The 16,155-nt window shown below is 39.5% G+C and overlaps 1 protein-coding gene across 2 annotated transcripts in view; it reads left to right on the top strand.

Moving 5' to 3' along the window:
• Positions 1-16,155, top strand: part of CRHR2 (corticotropin releasing hormone receptor 2) — a gene marked incomplete at both ends in the record, with an annotated part of 152,087 nt that overhangs the window by 111,356 nt on the left and 24,576 nt on the right. For both annotated transcript variants that reach the window (XM_080610096.1, XM_080610097.1), the window contains 3 exons: positions 3,714-3,867; positions 6,229-6,289; positions 13,337-13,409. In XM_080610096.1, coding sequence (XP_080466222.1) covers positions 3,714-3,867; positions 6,229-6,289; positions 13,337-13,409 — 288 coding nt within the window. The remainder of the gene's footprint in view (positions 1-3,713; positions 3,868-6,228; positions 6,290-13,336; positions 13,410-16,155) is intronic.

The raw sequence follows: 16,155 nt of genomic DNA, 5'->3' as shown, positions 1-16,155 counted from the left end.
AAACAGTCCCATTTTTGCTTGTTGATATCTTTAAAGGTTTGGGTTTTTTTCACAAAATTCCATTTCCCTTCTTCACTTTTGTGCTGGTCTTGAGGATGAAGTTCTATGATATGGACTGCATCCAGCAGCAACTCCTGGTCACTGAAAGGGTGTGCTCATTCCTCCAGAGATCCAAATGCCTTATTCCAGCTCCTGCTGTTTCTTTTGCATCAGCTCTGTTCCTTTTCCTCATCCCCCGGTGAGGACTGAATTCTCAGAAACTGAATTCACTACACTGATGGAGAGCTAACCTAGCTGACAAAAAAGCAAGGAGGACTTTTCTGCTTGCATAGCTGTATGTTAGCTTTCTGATGCATGATTGAGAGAGACAGTTCAAGGGATCAGACAGATCCGCTCAATGAAAAACTAGAAAGCTGAAGGGGGCAAGAAGTGGCACATCTTTGCATGGCCTTGAGCATTGTAGAGAAAGTGAGCATGTCACCATACTCTCATTTCTCTTTCTCTCCGTATTATTACTTGTTCACTCAAGTAACTCCCAATTGCAAATGCTTGTCTAAGGAAGGACATTGAATCAGTCTCTGTGCAAGTAGTGTAATGCCTTTCCCTGTTTCCCAGCAGCCCCAATAATCCAAAGTTTTTGGTGTGGATTTAAAGCATTTTTTTTCTTTATTTTCTTGGGGAATAAACCTACATTTCCTTGGCAAGTAGTCTTTTTTGGCAGGGTTTTTTTCTGTTCTAGTTCTCTTGTAACGTTCTTATAGAGCAGTATTCTCCTTTTAGGGCTACCTCCTGATAATAACCTTCATAATCAAAAAGAAAGTGCACTACAAACATACATGCACACCCTTACACATACTCACACCCTTCATGCTCTCTGTCTTTGGAAAGCAGGTGGATTAAAGTGCCTAGAGATTATGAGCTGGATCCGTAGCTGATATCAGTCGCGGCTCCACTCATGTAGGAACTAGTCCTGCAGAAATTGAAAACCACCCCAGGAGCCAGGATATTCATTCGTTTTAATGTCAGCTGGGCACTTGTCATCCTTGGTTAATTTTTCAATTTTGACATCTGAACTTTAATCCCACACTTCGGGAAAATAAATAGAAAAGTCATTAGCATCCAGATAAAGAAGAAGTCTATGCATAACTCTGTATTATTATTCAATCAGATGCTCCTTTGAGAAGATGTAGCTTCTATTAATTCATTGTTCGCTTTGTCTGTCTTTCTGACATTTTCAGACCACGGAAGATGGTGGCATATGAGCTTTATTGTTGACAGTTTTATTCTGTGTGATTAACTCTCATGACAATACTGGAAATCTTAATACAATTTTTTACAGTTATTTATGAAAAATCCCACAGTTAGAGTCAGGCGTTCAAATACCTTTTATAATGTGACCGTCACAAAGTGCCAGGAAAAATATAAACCTGCAAGTATAAGGAAAGATCCTCACATGTCTCAGTTTTCATTAACACATCTTTTCTCTGCAGAAGACTGCAGTCATTTTGGGAAGGTGCTTTATAAAAGCTTTGTGATAAATTTGTTATGTTCTTCTTGTGGTTCAAGTCAGAATCAAAATAACACCACCAAAATCAGTGGGAGAAACATCATTTATGCTAGCTAATGATGTGATCTCTTCTGTGCTGATCAGTGGAGATTAAATAATACAGCTACAGAAGCATCAAGGACTCAATGTGGAAACATTTTGCATGAAGTTATAGTGCTTATAATAATAAATCAAGAAGGGGAATTGCTGAATATATCTGGAGTAATGGTGGATATACGTGGGGATCAAGAATCCTCGGTGAAATAAATGAAAAGGTATAAATTAATGAGTTCTGCTAATTTAGTTTATTATTAAATAATAATAAATCCACAATCCCAAATGGAATTGCTCAAAATTCATTTTGTTCTGGTTTCCTACGAAAACGATGCAGAGGGAGATCTCACCACCATTATGTGTATTTTCCTGTATTTGTCCCAGTATCTTCCCAGTCCAGTGGCCAATTCCACTCAGTTCTGACACAGGAACAACAGGCTCAGATACAGTTAGTTTTTACAATTCTTGTGAAAATGGGCAGCTGTGGAGAGGACAAAAACTGTGTAAGTAAGTGTTGCAAATGAGGGAGAGAGGGGAACAAGAGTCTAGACGTTATAACAGAGAATTTACATGAGATTGAGGCTGGGAAAGATTTAATTCATGCTCATACCTTTGAAAAATTGACTCTGAGACTTAGAGTCTTTGAAAAGCCTAGTCTTACTAGTTTGGGAGTCAGTCAGGAATGGAGCCAAAATATTTGTTAAGTGTTAGCCAAAACTAGGGGTGTTTTTTTGATTGTGGCTTTACTTCTCTTTGCTGAAAGCTTAAAAGAGAAAAAAAATAAAGTTGGTCTAAACAAAATTTTGAAAAACAAATGTTTCATCTTCTTTTGAGTTCTTTTATTTGTTTTAATCCTATCTTAAAGATGAAGCCAAACTAAATTTCAAATCCTAATGAAATAATACAGAAATGAAAGCTTTAATACATCCGAAAGACTTCGTCTGTTTATTTCAGCTCCACAAACAGAAGTGATGACAACTTGTGAATGGGCTATCAATTTGTAACTGTGTTTCTTGTCCAGTAAATTCTTAGTCCACAGAATTGTCCTGGGTTTGATAGTGCATCTGCTGTTCTGTTGACTGCCTAGAGATCATCAATACCTCATGCTTATGAAGTCTGAAATAAGATTAACTGAGGGTCAAAAGTTTCAAATACTTTAGTAGAGTTAATTAAAAGGCTGGAGAATGGTGAGACCAAAATGGCATCAATGATACCAGCTAACATAGGTAATTAATGTCATGCTTTAGGGAATATGCTGAATGCCTGCTTGGTCAGAAATAAATTTCCCCAGACTTCTGTGTGTAGCAGTATGGAAATTACCACCAGCAGTTACTTGTGATTTATTGATGTGATGTTACCATCTGCCTCGCTACAGCTATTTGTGTATTCCACAGCTGTGCTCTCACTGCACACAGCCATTAGGAGAAAATGCCTTTACTGATATATTGAGCCTCACCAAAAATTCTTTCTGAAGTTACGGCAAAATTCAGAGATGATGTGTGAAGTGATGTGACTCACAGACTGAAGCACTAATGGCAGGAATAGAGGGGATGAAGCCGCTGATAAAAGCATATCTTTAATTTAAAGTATCTTTTTTCTAAATGTCAGTGGTGCTTCTTCCCTTCAGTGGAAATGAAGGAAGATTCTGACATTAACTGGTATCTTCTAGTTTCTTTGAATTGCTCAGCAGGTGGGTTATATTGCCCAAGATATGCTTAGACTCTTGCGTCATCTCTAGATACAGCCTTAGGCTATTGCTGCACCTCTCTGAGAGATCATCTGTAGTCAAATGGCCTGCTTCCTCTTGTCTTCTTTCTAAAAAGCTGCTTCTTAAACTGCTTGCAGACTTCTTGTGTGGAAGTGCCATAAGGCACGTTAACTTTCCAGACATGCTTAGGTGTAGGAGATCCTGCATGTTGTGGTCAAAGCCAAGCCTCAGCAGAGTCACAGACATAACTGTGAGTTTCCAACAGCACCTAAGATATTGTGATTCCAAGTCACAGGTGTAAATCTGCATCCCATGAATGAATTCTACCATTGATTTTTAAGGAAAAAGAATCTTGTGTGTGTTCTCACCATGATTTTAAAATATTCTATTGTGTTTCTTTTCCAGCCCTGGTGTCGATGTATTACCACTGTCTACAATTATTTTGTGGTGACCAACTTTTTCTGGATGTTTGTGGAAGGCTGCTACTTACACACTGCTATAGTGATGACTTACTCCACAGACAAGCTACGGAAATGGGTCTTTCTCTTCATAGGATGGTGTAAGTGACTTGTGTGTTTAAAATGGTGTTACGTGGTACCTGGCATTGAAGTGATAAAGACAAGAGCAGCAAGAATAAACTTTAAAAATCCAAATGGGGTGAAATCTGACATTCAGACCTAACTTTGCCAGAGTGACATGAGATCAGGTTTAGTTCTTCACTAAGCTAATAGGTTATTGCTGGATTTATCTTCTTCATTTAGGTCCTCAGGTAGCTGGTGTTAAAGAAAGAGAGCTCTGAGGACTCAGCATTTTGTGAATTAAATAGTTCATACCATGTCCCTTTTTGATCAGCAAAGCAGTGATCACAGCACAGCATGAGACAGAAAAATACAGTCTGTGCCCTGTGGACCGTTCAGTCTCAAGGGACACTTCTAAGTGAGGAGCTGACTAGAAGCTTTGACTTCCAGTCAAACTTCACAGCTGTCTTTTGGACTGCTGAGCAATTTGTTACTAGAAAACAGCCTTTAAGGCTGGGGGGGAAGGTGAGTGAACGAGCTACGTGGCTGGGTCTAAACCACGACATAAAGTCCCTGTTTCTTCAGTTCTACTGCGTTGGCCTGGGCCAGAGCAAAGGCTGCTCCTTTTCCCTAGCTGCATCAACATAACCTGCACCATCCTGCTGTCATGCTGAAAAGGACATAGGGCTTGCAGTGGATGCAGGCTGAATATAAGTTATCTGTGCCTTCTCATCATGAATGCAGTAAAACACATACTGGTCTGCACTAGAACTGTGGCCAGAAGATTGAGAGAAATTACTAGTACTTCCTACTGAGGTTTGGTGAGGCTGCCTCTTGAATAGTGTGGCCAGGTTTGGGTCTCTTAAGTCAAAAGGAATGTGTAAAAATGAGATTATTCAATAGAAGGCTGTCAGTATGATCAAGGATGTAGAGGACATGACCTGTGAAGTGAGGCTGAAGGAGCTGAGCTTGTTTAGTCAGGCAAAGAGTAAGTTAAGGAGGGATCTGTTAATAGCAAAAATGATTTGAAAGATAACTGCAAGATGATGGAGCCAAATTCTTCTTGGTAATAGCAGCTGTTGTAAGAAGGGACAATGGCCATAAATTGCAGGCTGGGAGGCTCCAATTGGATGTTAAGAAAATAGAAGATTTACCAAAAGCTAGTACAACACTGGAACAGATGACTTACGAGCGGTGGAATCTCTGACCCTGGAGGTATTGAAAATTCAACAAGGCTAAGCCCTGGCTGAGGTGGGCTGGTGTTGATAGTTCTCCTTTGAGCAGGAGATTGGAGTGATACATTCAAAGGTCTTTCCAAACATGTCCATGTTTTGAACTTGGCCAGGAGATGATTTGCAACACAAGCCCTGGGCAGACAGCTTTTTTGCTTGAACGCAAAATCTGAGGTCAAACAGTACTAGCGAATTTGGCAGTTCTTTTCTGTTGGAAGGAGAAACATGGAAAAAAGTCACAAATATTTTCTTTTCCGAAAGCAGAAGGCTGTTTTGTTCAGAAATGCCCCCTCCTCTCAGAGCTGAGCGGAAGTAATTGAATCACAGTTCTGAAGGCAGAAATTATTTTAAAACAATGTATGTCATTTAATCCAGAATCATATAGGAGGAAAGAGGAGTTGTAGAAGAAAGAAAATGTTTATGTGGGGAATTGATTAAATTTTTTTTCCCAATATTTTTCAATTCTCTCACCAAATTAGAAAATGGTGTTCACACAGCACTCACAGACCCCCTGACTGGTTTGGTCCCTTGTATTTTTCCTCCATACCTCTCTCAGAGCCCTCTGGCTTTCTGATGGCTAATTGTAGGAGTGGTGTGAGCTGAATATACCTTTCCTCTCACCCTTTTGGGTGCTTTCTGTCTCTGCTTTGCCTTCCCATACGCAATCTTTTAATCATCATCATTCTCAAATCCTGTTTCATAGGGAAGGCTCAACTCAAAAAAATGTTGAAAATTTTGAAAATGTGCTTCATCCAAAGATCCAAATGAGTTTACAAGCTTCTTGCAGCCTGAGACATAAATATCTAACCACTCACCTCCAAGTAGTCTTTAATGTTTTTCTATATCAACAGCAAGAAAATGAAAGGGACCACAGTTGCCTTAAAGTCAACCAGAATTGTTCTGATCTCTTACAGAGGCATACGTGTGTGTTTCTTAATGTTTTTATTAACTGTTCTTACTCTACCAGATGTTAAGATGATCTTTTTTATTTAAAAGAGGTCTTAGCTATTGTGATGTCTCAAGGTTACCAAGATAAGATCACTTGTATTCAGAGTCTTCAAGTGCTTTAACCAAGACTTTCCTCACACAAATCTGAAACAACTTTGGTACCATTCATCCATCCATCCATCCATATATACGTGATTAACTCCTGATTTTTTGCTTCTGCAGGTATTCCTTGCCCAATCATCATTGCCTGGGCCATTGGCAAGCTATATTATGAAAATGAACAGTAAGTGATGTTAACATTTGTGTTTATGTGCCTCTCTAAATAGATTAAGAAAGGCCTACAGGCTGAACTGGTGATTTAGAAATGAGGCTGATTGATAGGAAAGAGGAAAGGTCAAATCACCTCCATTCAAGCCCAGAACATGTCAAATTTCAGAGTACTACTTGAGTCAACTCCTGAAAATACCTATCTCAAATATCTTTATCCAAGCCCTGAAGCTATCATTTCATAGCGCTATACATGACTAACGGTCACAGTAATCTCCTTCAATGGGAATTTTGCTTGAATAAGACCTTGATAAAAACTACAGTTGAGTGCTTAAGGATTTAGCCTTCTGGGTATATAGAATTCAGTTGACAGTCTGCCAAGAATAATCTTATGGCTGGAATTTTCACATTTCTGTTTCTAGCTTTTCCAATTAGAAGCAGTTAGTGCATGAGGTCCCTTCCAACCCTCGGGATTCTGTGATTCTGTGATTCTGTGACATTGAAAAATATGGGAGATAAACAGGCATCTGTGTTTTGGGAACATTTTCCTCAAACATCAATACTGGTCAGATGTACTTTCCAAGTATAAGCTTAGCTTCTACTTTTCAACTAGTTAGTGTCTGGATCAATGCCTGTTGTCTGTTACAGCTCCCTTCCCTAATATTAAAAAAAAATATCTTTTCTCCATGAACCTGTTTTTCAAATGACCACGCTGTTTGTCTGTCTATATCACATCTGATTAAATGTAAGCATCTACCTTGTAGGTGTCTGCATCTCTACTAGTCTGCTGTGTCTTACAATCAGTGACGGTCAGTCAAAACAGTAAATGCAGTCTGGGACGCATTTTGTCTCATCTGGAAGGAGGTGTCCAAAGTAGGTTGGATGGATTAGACTTACATGCACTATTTCTCCTGACTATAAGGGAGATGGATAGGATGACAGGCTGAGCTTTGAGCATCTGTAGTATAGGCATGAGAGGAATTTTACTCTGCACTACAAAGTTCCTCTTCTCTGATCCCCACAAACTTTTGAACCCTTGACCAATCTCTCTTCTCTAGTTTTAATGGTACTTTGAAGGTGATAATCTAATTCCCAAGAGTTCTGCATATTGGCAATCAAAGTGGCTCCCCTTCACTGAGGGAAAAGTTTTCAGTAATTCTGTCCCTCACTACAGTAATCAAGCAGGAGAATTCATACCATAGTTTCAAAATGACCAGGAAAACTTCAGTTGGAACTTGTTTCATGGGTGTCCAAGTCAATTAGGCCTGAGACATGACCTCAGATCACCAGATTTCACTGATTTCTGAGCTCACAGACCTTCTTGTTTCTGGATGGGTAAAGAATCACAACATTCTGGGTCTGCTTCATGGTCAGGTTCTATGTAGTTTTTACCTTGCACAAGCCAAGGCAGCATGGCACCTGTCTCATTGTGCTGAAGAAGGACTTCAGAACTCAAGAAATAGAGCTGAAGGGTTTAGCTTAAGCAGCACAAACCAAAATAACTGAAACTTCTGTCTTGAACACTGGAGAGGCAAAACACCACATGCTTTAATAATGGCAATGCACATTAAACATTCCTATTGTGAAGGAGTTTAACACCAAGGTTTGAACACCTGATTTTGGAAGACTGTTCATCAGTCCTAAAAAAAATAATGGAAAGTAGGACCCCTGACTGAAACATGCCACAACATAGAATCATAGAATACTTAGGGTTGGAAAGGACCTTAAGATCATCTTTAAGTTCCAGCCGCCCCTGCCACAGGCAGAGACACCACACACTCTGTGATCACACTGCACACAAGATGGCCAGATGGAGAAATCACTACAGCATCTGTACCTGTGCTTTCTTTCACCATCTTTGTACACCTGCAGAGTGAATGTGAAGGGCTCTCACCTTCATGTATCATAGAAGAAAAACACGGTATGTTTATATAAGTACATGTGCTATCTCTCACCAGCAAAGGTGTAGCTGGCCCAGACCCTTCACAACAAAAGGGGGATACAAAATACAGTCATCAGGGCAAGAAAGACAAAATTATCCTATTTCGTATGCAGAATATCTAGGCTGTTCACGTTGAATTTCTAGGCTCAAGATCTCGTCCTTGGGTGGATTATCAAATGGAACTTGTGCTTTTAAATCCATGTCATGGACAAACTCATGCACTCTTAATTCATACACAACATTTGCCTAATATGCTTACTGATAAAGGAGGTGCTGGGTTAGTCTTGATAAATTCAGACAATTAGACCTGATATCTTGAGGTGTTTTCACCTTTCTGTCTTTAATGCTGACATTTGCCTTGGAGTGAAATCTTCACACACATCCTCGCTGCATATCATAGCTGCTCTAAATATATCGTGCATTGGGAAAGTCCTTACGGCTTCAAGAGTGCCATTCTTTTGATCTAGCACATGCACCTAGACAGATGGGCAGAGCTCTTTTAAAAGAAGAACTAATAAGTGCATGAAGCTGTAAGGCAAAGGCTATAGAATGAACTCTGCTTTTCATATTTGTAGTAATACTGTATGCAGGGGAGACTGAGTAAAATAAATGAACCAAAGCAAAACAAGAAATTAATAATTTGTTGAGGGCCTGTCGGTTGTCATAAATATTCAGTCATCTTCTTGAGCGTTAGAGCATGTAATAATTCAGAGAGCCCCTGCTCACTGACTCCTAGCCTGAGGAAAGGAATAGATTTTGCTTGCTAAATAGTCAAACTGAAGCACATGTAGGAATACATCTCTGGTACGTGTGTGAGATGTTCATGTGTGTGTATTTAACTTACTTAAGAGTCTGTTCTCCTCTGAAGTCCATCAGCCATTGAGACAGTTTACACTAAATTTTGAGATATTTACAGAACCCTTTCTCTGTGCTGGGATGATACAGAAATCATGCTTTTTATTTGAATTCTCCAAGAGTGTGCAAATACAGATAAATGAGAGAAAACTGAGCCCTGGCTTTGAGAAGTAATAGCTCAGGATACTGGAGAATCTCTCATCTGAGGAGAAGCTGAGAGGGTTGGGAGTGTTCAGCCTGGAGAGGAGAAGGCTCAGGGGTAGTCTTATCAATTTTATAAATAACTTTCAGGAGGATATGAAGAAGGTGAAGCCACACTCTTCTCAGTGGTGCCCAGTGACAGGACAAGAGGTGGTGGCACAAACTGAAACTCTCAAAATTCCACTTGAACATCAAGAAACACCTTTTTACTGTGAGGGTGGTAGAACGATGGAAGAGGTTGCCCAGGGAACTCGTGGGGTCTTTATCCTTGGAACTACTCCAAAGCCAACTGGGCACAGCTCTAAGCAACCTGTTTCAGCTGACTCTTGGAGCAAGGAGGTTGACTAGGCAATCTCCAGAGGTCCTGCCAACCTCAGCTGTTCTGTGAAAACATGCTGCTCTCCCCAGGCAGCCTGTCTTTATGCTCCATTTATCTTGACCACTGTGGAAATCATGTGTATTCCCCCATGAGGTTAGACCTAGCAAACTGGACACATGCAGAAAACATACACCCTCCTGCAGCTTCCAAGACTGTTTGGACATCCCAGTGGACAGCCCAAAATTCAGGACAAAATGGGAAACTCCTTCATCTGAGTATGCATTTCAAGTGTAACTTAAGTTGTTTGGAGGTTGAACTGGAGTTCTAGTTAAGTAACTGACAGTAATTTAAAAACTCAAAATAGTACACAGGAAGAATGTTTAGAAAATGCTTCATCCAGCTTCTTAGTATTTTTCATTTTTGTCCTTACTAGAGACCATGTTCTGCATAGTGAGGCAAATACAATCAGTACTGTGGCAAATATCCTCCCTAGGGTTTTGCAGCGCTTTAACCAAATCTGACAACTCTGAAAAAACAGTACTGTTAAGTCTCAATTAAAAACACACACAAATTGTTAAATATTATTGCAGTAATTTCATTGATGGACAGTTGGTAAGGGGAAGAACATTAGTAAAATCTAATTAACACTAACGATAAAACCAGTGATGGTTTTTGTATATAAAGAAGTATCCGAGAACCATGAAGAATATTAATTAATGCTTTTCAGTAGGAGTGTTTACGTATCTTAATTTAATCAGAACTGTCTTCCTAATTGTCCTCTTCAATATTCAGGGAGTGTTTGCTTATTCTTTCAGAGGTTAAAAAAAAAGAAAAAAAAAAGAAAAAAAAAGAAAATTGTGTTTATTTTGCACAGGTTGAATTAAAATTCTGATGCACTAAGTAATTTTCAGTGTGTTTTGATTTAAAAGAAATATACAGGGCTGATTTCATTGCAGAAATAATGTCTTCTGTTGGATTTAAAGTATGAGTTAAATGACAGGCAGAAGATTTTGCAGTATCTCAACTAAGGTCCCAGACTGAACAGCTAGATTGTAAATATGGATTACAGCTAATCAAATGTAGGCATCTGTAATGTCAGTGGCAAATATCGGCCCTCCCACCCTTACTCACCTGATTTAAGCGGTATATTAGAAACATTTAGATTACAATGTAACAGATCTGTTTTATAGCCTAATGACTGGAACACTGTCCTAGAAAAGCTGCCTTTTTTCCTCCACTAACTACAAAAAAAATCTGAAGCATCCAGGTCCTCAGTAGATAACTGTTGTAGAAGTCTACCTTTGGCCACAACCTTGTTGCTTCAGATTGTGTGTTTATACACATGATGCTTCACTCAGTGCACCCTTGGTCTAATACGGGGCATCAGATAATAAATGTCAGCATTTTGCTCTTCAATATTGTCTTACAGTTAAACAATATTTGAATTCCTAAGAGCAGTGAGCAGCCTTTGCCCTGGAACATCATGTGTGCTCTCCCAGCTCAGTTCCAAATTCTGTGCTGACCTTTTCTAGGCCACTAATTCTGCCACATGCCTCAGTCTGCTTCTTACTAGTCCCTCTGATATATTCCACTGCTAGAAAAGCCAGCTTCCCAGAAACTGCTCTTCTAATAGCTCTTGGTTCTCTGCATTTCAGGCACTATATAATAGTTCTCCCAAAACGCCCTCCAAAAGCCTCTCTCAAATGTACATCCTACAAGTTCTGGAGAGTTGTGTTTCCTGCCTTGGCACATCTTGTAATTCATTCATCTTTGTATCTTTCCATCTGCATAACAAAAAAAAAAAAAAAAAAAAAAAAAAAAAAAAAAAAAAAAATCAGTTTCATTCATTTAAGGCTGCCCTCGGGATTCTTCTTAGATGATATCTTGGCTGGAGGAAGTCCTTTATTCCGTCTTGCCCTCATCATGAAATTTTGGAAGATTAGTTGCAAAATTGCCAATTTACACTAATTTGCAGTCAGTGCACCAGGGAATACAGACATGTCTATGTTTATAAAATATTCAAAGCTCTCTCATTCATTTGGAATTTAAAAGATGTAGAAATTCAATCAAGAAAAGGCAAACAACTGTGTGATACTGAGTTGTGTTCCTAAATACTTGCTTCATATCTCAACATTTCCATATGGTTAGTTCAGTAAGAGCATTTTGCAATGGGCAAACAGCTTCTTCTTCTGTTTTAGCAAGCAACACATTTTGAAGAAAGGCATTATGTGATTCAAAAGAATCCCACATGAACCATAGCTTTCCTTATCTCAGTTTATTTGCCTTGAACTCATGTAGTCATGTCTTACAGACTGCAATCTCTTTGAGGCAACAGGTATTAATTCTTGCATGCTTGTAAAAGTGCAAATCTGCACCTGTCTCCATGGTCTCCTTGGTGCAGGAATTACTCTTGGTTTCATGTCTCCAATGGCACTAAGCTTGTCTTTTGTCACAAGGTGAACACAGGGAAGGCATAACTTTTCCTGTGTAAACTTGTTATGTGGTATCCACACAAGGGAAGAAAACTCTCACATCCTTGAACTCCAAATTTCACTTCCTACAGGATCTGCAGCTCAGCGACCTAAACCTTAAGGCATTATGATAGCAAAATTGCATCTGCTTGGTGGAACCAGGATCCAGGCCATGTGGCTGTGTCTGTAATATTCAATTAGCTGGGCCTGGAATTGTTACTGAGGCTGGAGTCCAAATAGCATGGAGTAGTTCCATCCGTATTATTAAACCCTCTTGTCCTCCAAATCAGGGTAGCTGCAGTATGCGGACCATTGGGAATGTCCCCTGGCTCATGCTAGCTCCAGATTCGTTCTCCAGGAGTAGTTTTGGAGTTGGCTATTGTTTGGCCTAGGCCAAAAATGTACCAAGGAAAAAAATAATAGTTCAAATTATTGAGTTCAGACCTGAGCCCAGTTTCTGATTCATTTACTGACATAAATATAACTGATTTATTACTCTCAGTTAAGAGAATGAAGTGAACAACAGAATGGGTTGCTGCAAAATCATAGGTTTAGTCTGTTGTATTACACAGCTGGGAGAAAAACACTTGTCACTAGTGGAAGTGAAAGCCAAGCCAGCACTCAGTCACTTATGACACATCCAGGCTCTCTGCTAGTTTGAGGGCTTTCAGTTTACCTGTGGTTTCACTTCACCTGAGTTGATTTCCCTTTGGTGATGTTGGATCTGGTATTTGCTAGCTTCAGCTGATGTCTCTGTACTAATGCTGGATTTGGTAGTCACCAGCTTGGTAGCCAAGCCAGTAGCTTATTTAGACAGCATTTCCATGCTACTTGAGACATATTTGCTTTAGCCCTTACTTTGTGGAATTTAAGTGTCTCTGGGCACTGCAATAGATAACAGATTTTTTTTTTCTTTACAAAGAATATTTCTTTCATCCTTTTTTCAGACCCAGCAGGACACATCTGCGTCTTTCTTACAGCAGGTTCTCACATTTCTTGGAAATATTTACATGGGCAATAGCAAAAAACATAGTAGGAACATGAATGGTCTAGAGGGAAGGGAAAATCTGGGCCGGGTCTGTGTCCAAACTAAACGTGGCTTTGTAGCAGAAAACTCATTCACTTGCTGATTGTGTATATGACTAAATAACTTGGGAAATAAAGGAATATTTCTCTACAGCGCCCCTGAGATTACAATCTAAAAGAAGTGCATCCCCCTGTATAAATTATTTTCTTACTTGTTTGTTTTTGTTTTGTTTTTTTTTTTCCTTCCAGGTGCTGGTTTGGAAAAGAACCAGGGAAATATATCGACTACATATATCAAGGGCCAGTGATTCTTGTTCTTCTGGTAAGCATGTATGTGGGTGGAAGGATGCTGCCATCTTCCACTGAAGGGAAATTTGATACGCATCTGTGATGTTCCACATCTACTTTTATGTAAAATAAGACCCAAACAAGGTCAAACATCTTCAGCTGTTCTCTGAAGTTGCCACTGCAGCTAACGTTACAAGTCAGAATTACAGTGGTCTGGTTTTGACTGTTTCCTTGACCTCAGGGCATTCTTTCCTTCTCCATCTGTAACGGTCTTTGCCTTAGTACAATGTTCTGAGATGTGGCAAGGAAAAATGTTCAAAACCAGAAGGTATGTACAATATCCGCTCATTCACTTGAGGCTCTTGATATATAGGGCAATTCCATCTTGCACAGATTAGAAAAATGTGATTATTATGGTAAGGAATTGCATCTCCTTGTACAGGTGTCTAGATCTTCTACATCCTCATCATTGCTGTGTATTTGTTTGTTAGCTTTCCTGTTGTTAAGTTTCATTTTCAGTGCCGCCTACAGTTAACAGGCTGTTTATCTGTTTACCCAACACTGTCTCCTGTGCCAACAAAGAGTAGGCAGAGGAAGAAGGAAGCTCATTCATAAACCATTTTGAACCGTCAACTAAAGCACAGTGATGCTTTCTCAGAAAATACTGGGTGTGGATGGAAAGACCAATGTTATTAGAAAAGACAATGCTGAAAAAGCTGATTCTATTCTTCCACTCCTTTGCCGTAAAAGCCACCTAGAAAGAAGGCAAATGTCCTAACAGAGAATTCACAGGGCTCATTGGGGTCCCTTTTCAGGGAACCAAGACTCAGTATAGCTCTCTTACGCCACTCCAGCACACAAACGCTCCAGAATAGGCAGCCACTGCCAGCTTTTTCAAAGCCTTATGCTCTCACCTTGTCAATGCTGTGCCTTTCATGTGATTCAACATGAAAAAAACCTTCTCTGTTGCCTAGGAAGCTAGCTACTAATCTGAATGTTTCCTAACCTGAAATCATGAGTTAATTTCTGTAATCATTAAAATGCAGCAAATAGGCAATATTGTGAGTATCTGAAAAGATACAAAATGTAGTAGGAGTCTGGTTTTGTCTAAAAACTCTTTTTTTATTGTTTTATAAGGAGAGAAATAAAATTGGTGTGCGCAATATAATTGTGTGTCACCGAGGGAGACATCCCAAACCCACAAAGAGCCTCACAGTAAATTGTCTCACTGATATAGAGATTAACTCACAAAGGAATCCTATTTAGACAACACAAGGTAGAAGGCTTGCAATGCCTGCAGCATTTAGATTTCAAATCATTGTCTAGAAGTCTGTGAATCTATCATAACGCCTTTAGTCAACAAGATCTGTAAAGTCCTGTAAAGTGCCTCTGGCAGATACCACAGGTACCTTAGAGACCTGAAAATAGCTTTGTTCTCCCAAAAACTGCTCTTTATAGACCCCAAAGAGGCGCAGAAAATCGAGGTATGGTTGGAGGCTGCCTCTTTATATACAGGTCTACCTCCAATTTAGAGCAGCCTTGAGACCCCTCTAAGCTGAGCCAGTAGCTTTGTTGGCCTGAACTGACATTCTGTATTGAACCTTTCTACATTGGCCTGTGCTTGAGCCCTGATTAAAACACTAATGAGATGACAACAGTAATTGCATTGTGGGCTGGAAAGCAGCTGATACAATTTTGAGAAGTAACGTAAGCGCAAGCCCTTCCTTCCCTCTCCTTATGGTTACTCGCATCAGAAGGCACTGCTGGGAGAGGAAAGGAGCTTTCTGGAAATATAATCTAAAAGGCAAATCTGAAAATTCCTCTTACAATACACTCCTGATTGCTACAATATGCCCTCACCCCTCCTTTTTCTTTTCAAACTAGCAGTTGAGTCTTGTGTTTATAATTAAAATATATAACTTCACAATGTGTTAAAGCAACTTGACAAGGTCATTTTTTGATCCTTATGCGAATAAAATCAAATTGTATGTAATGACTCAAGCATCACTTATTATTAAAGAAGTTACTGACCCTTTCAAGGGTGCCATGAAAAATGCTGGATTAAGAGCACTGAAGTTTGATGATATGACATGTACTCCAGGCAGCACAGTCAAACATTGACCCCCAGTATGTCAGTATGCCTCTGCCTTACACAAATGGGGACAAAATGCTGCTTTCCTCTTCCCTCCAGTGAACAATGGTCACCAGAAATGGAACACACAGAGATTTCACAAATCATACAAGTCTATGACCTCTTTGAGTCACAGCTATTGAGTTGGATTTGAACAGATGAAGATAAAAAATTTTAATTAAAGTTTATGTTTTATGAAAGAAAAAACATAGCAATTCTAAGAGAGAACTATCCCTGTGTACTGGGAGCTCACACTAAAACTCCATCAAATTACAGTCCCTATCCACATGTGACCACTCAACCCATGGTAGTTAAAGTAGGTTTCACCCACTTTACTTAACTAAGAGCCAGGTTTCCAGCGTAGAGCTCAGCTGCGTTTTGGTTACTTGTTTGACAAAGGTAGTGTCATTATGTGTTTGAGAGCATCATTGTACCAGCCAGTGGCAATATGATTTGAGTCTTCTTGTTGGTAAAATTCTTAGTTCCAGAGGGGTGAAACCTGCTTCTAAAGATACCAAGTCTCTTTAAAAGATACAAGGATTTTGTCTGTCAAAAATTATTTCCACTCGTTTTGATTTCTCATTTTATTGCCTTTATGCATTGAACTGCTGCAGCAGAAGACAGCGTAACACCAGGAGTTCTAAGGTCA

Source organism: Psittacula echo (assembly GCF_963264785.1).
Source record: "Psittacula echo genome assembly, chromosome: 2".
NCBI lineage: Eukaryota > Metazoa > Chordata > Aves > Psittaciformes > Psittacidae > Psittacula > Psittacula echo.
This window is presented reverse-complemented; position numbering and strand designations above follow the sequence as displayed.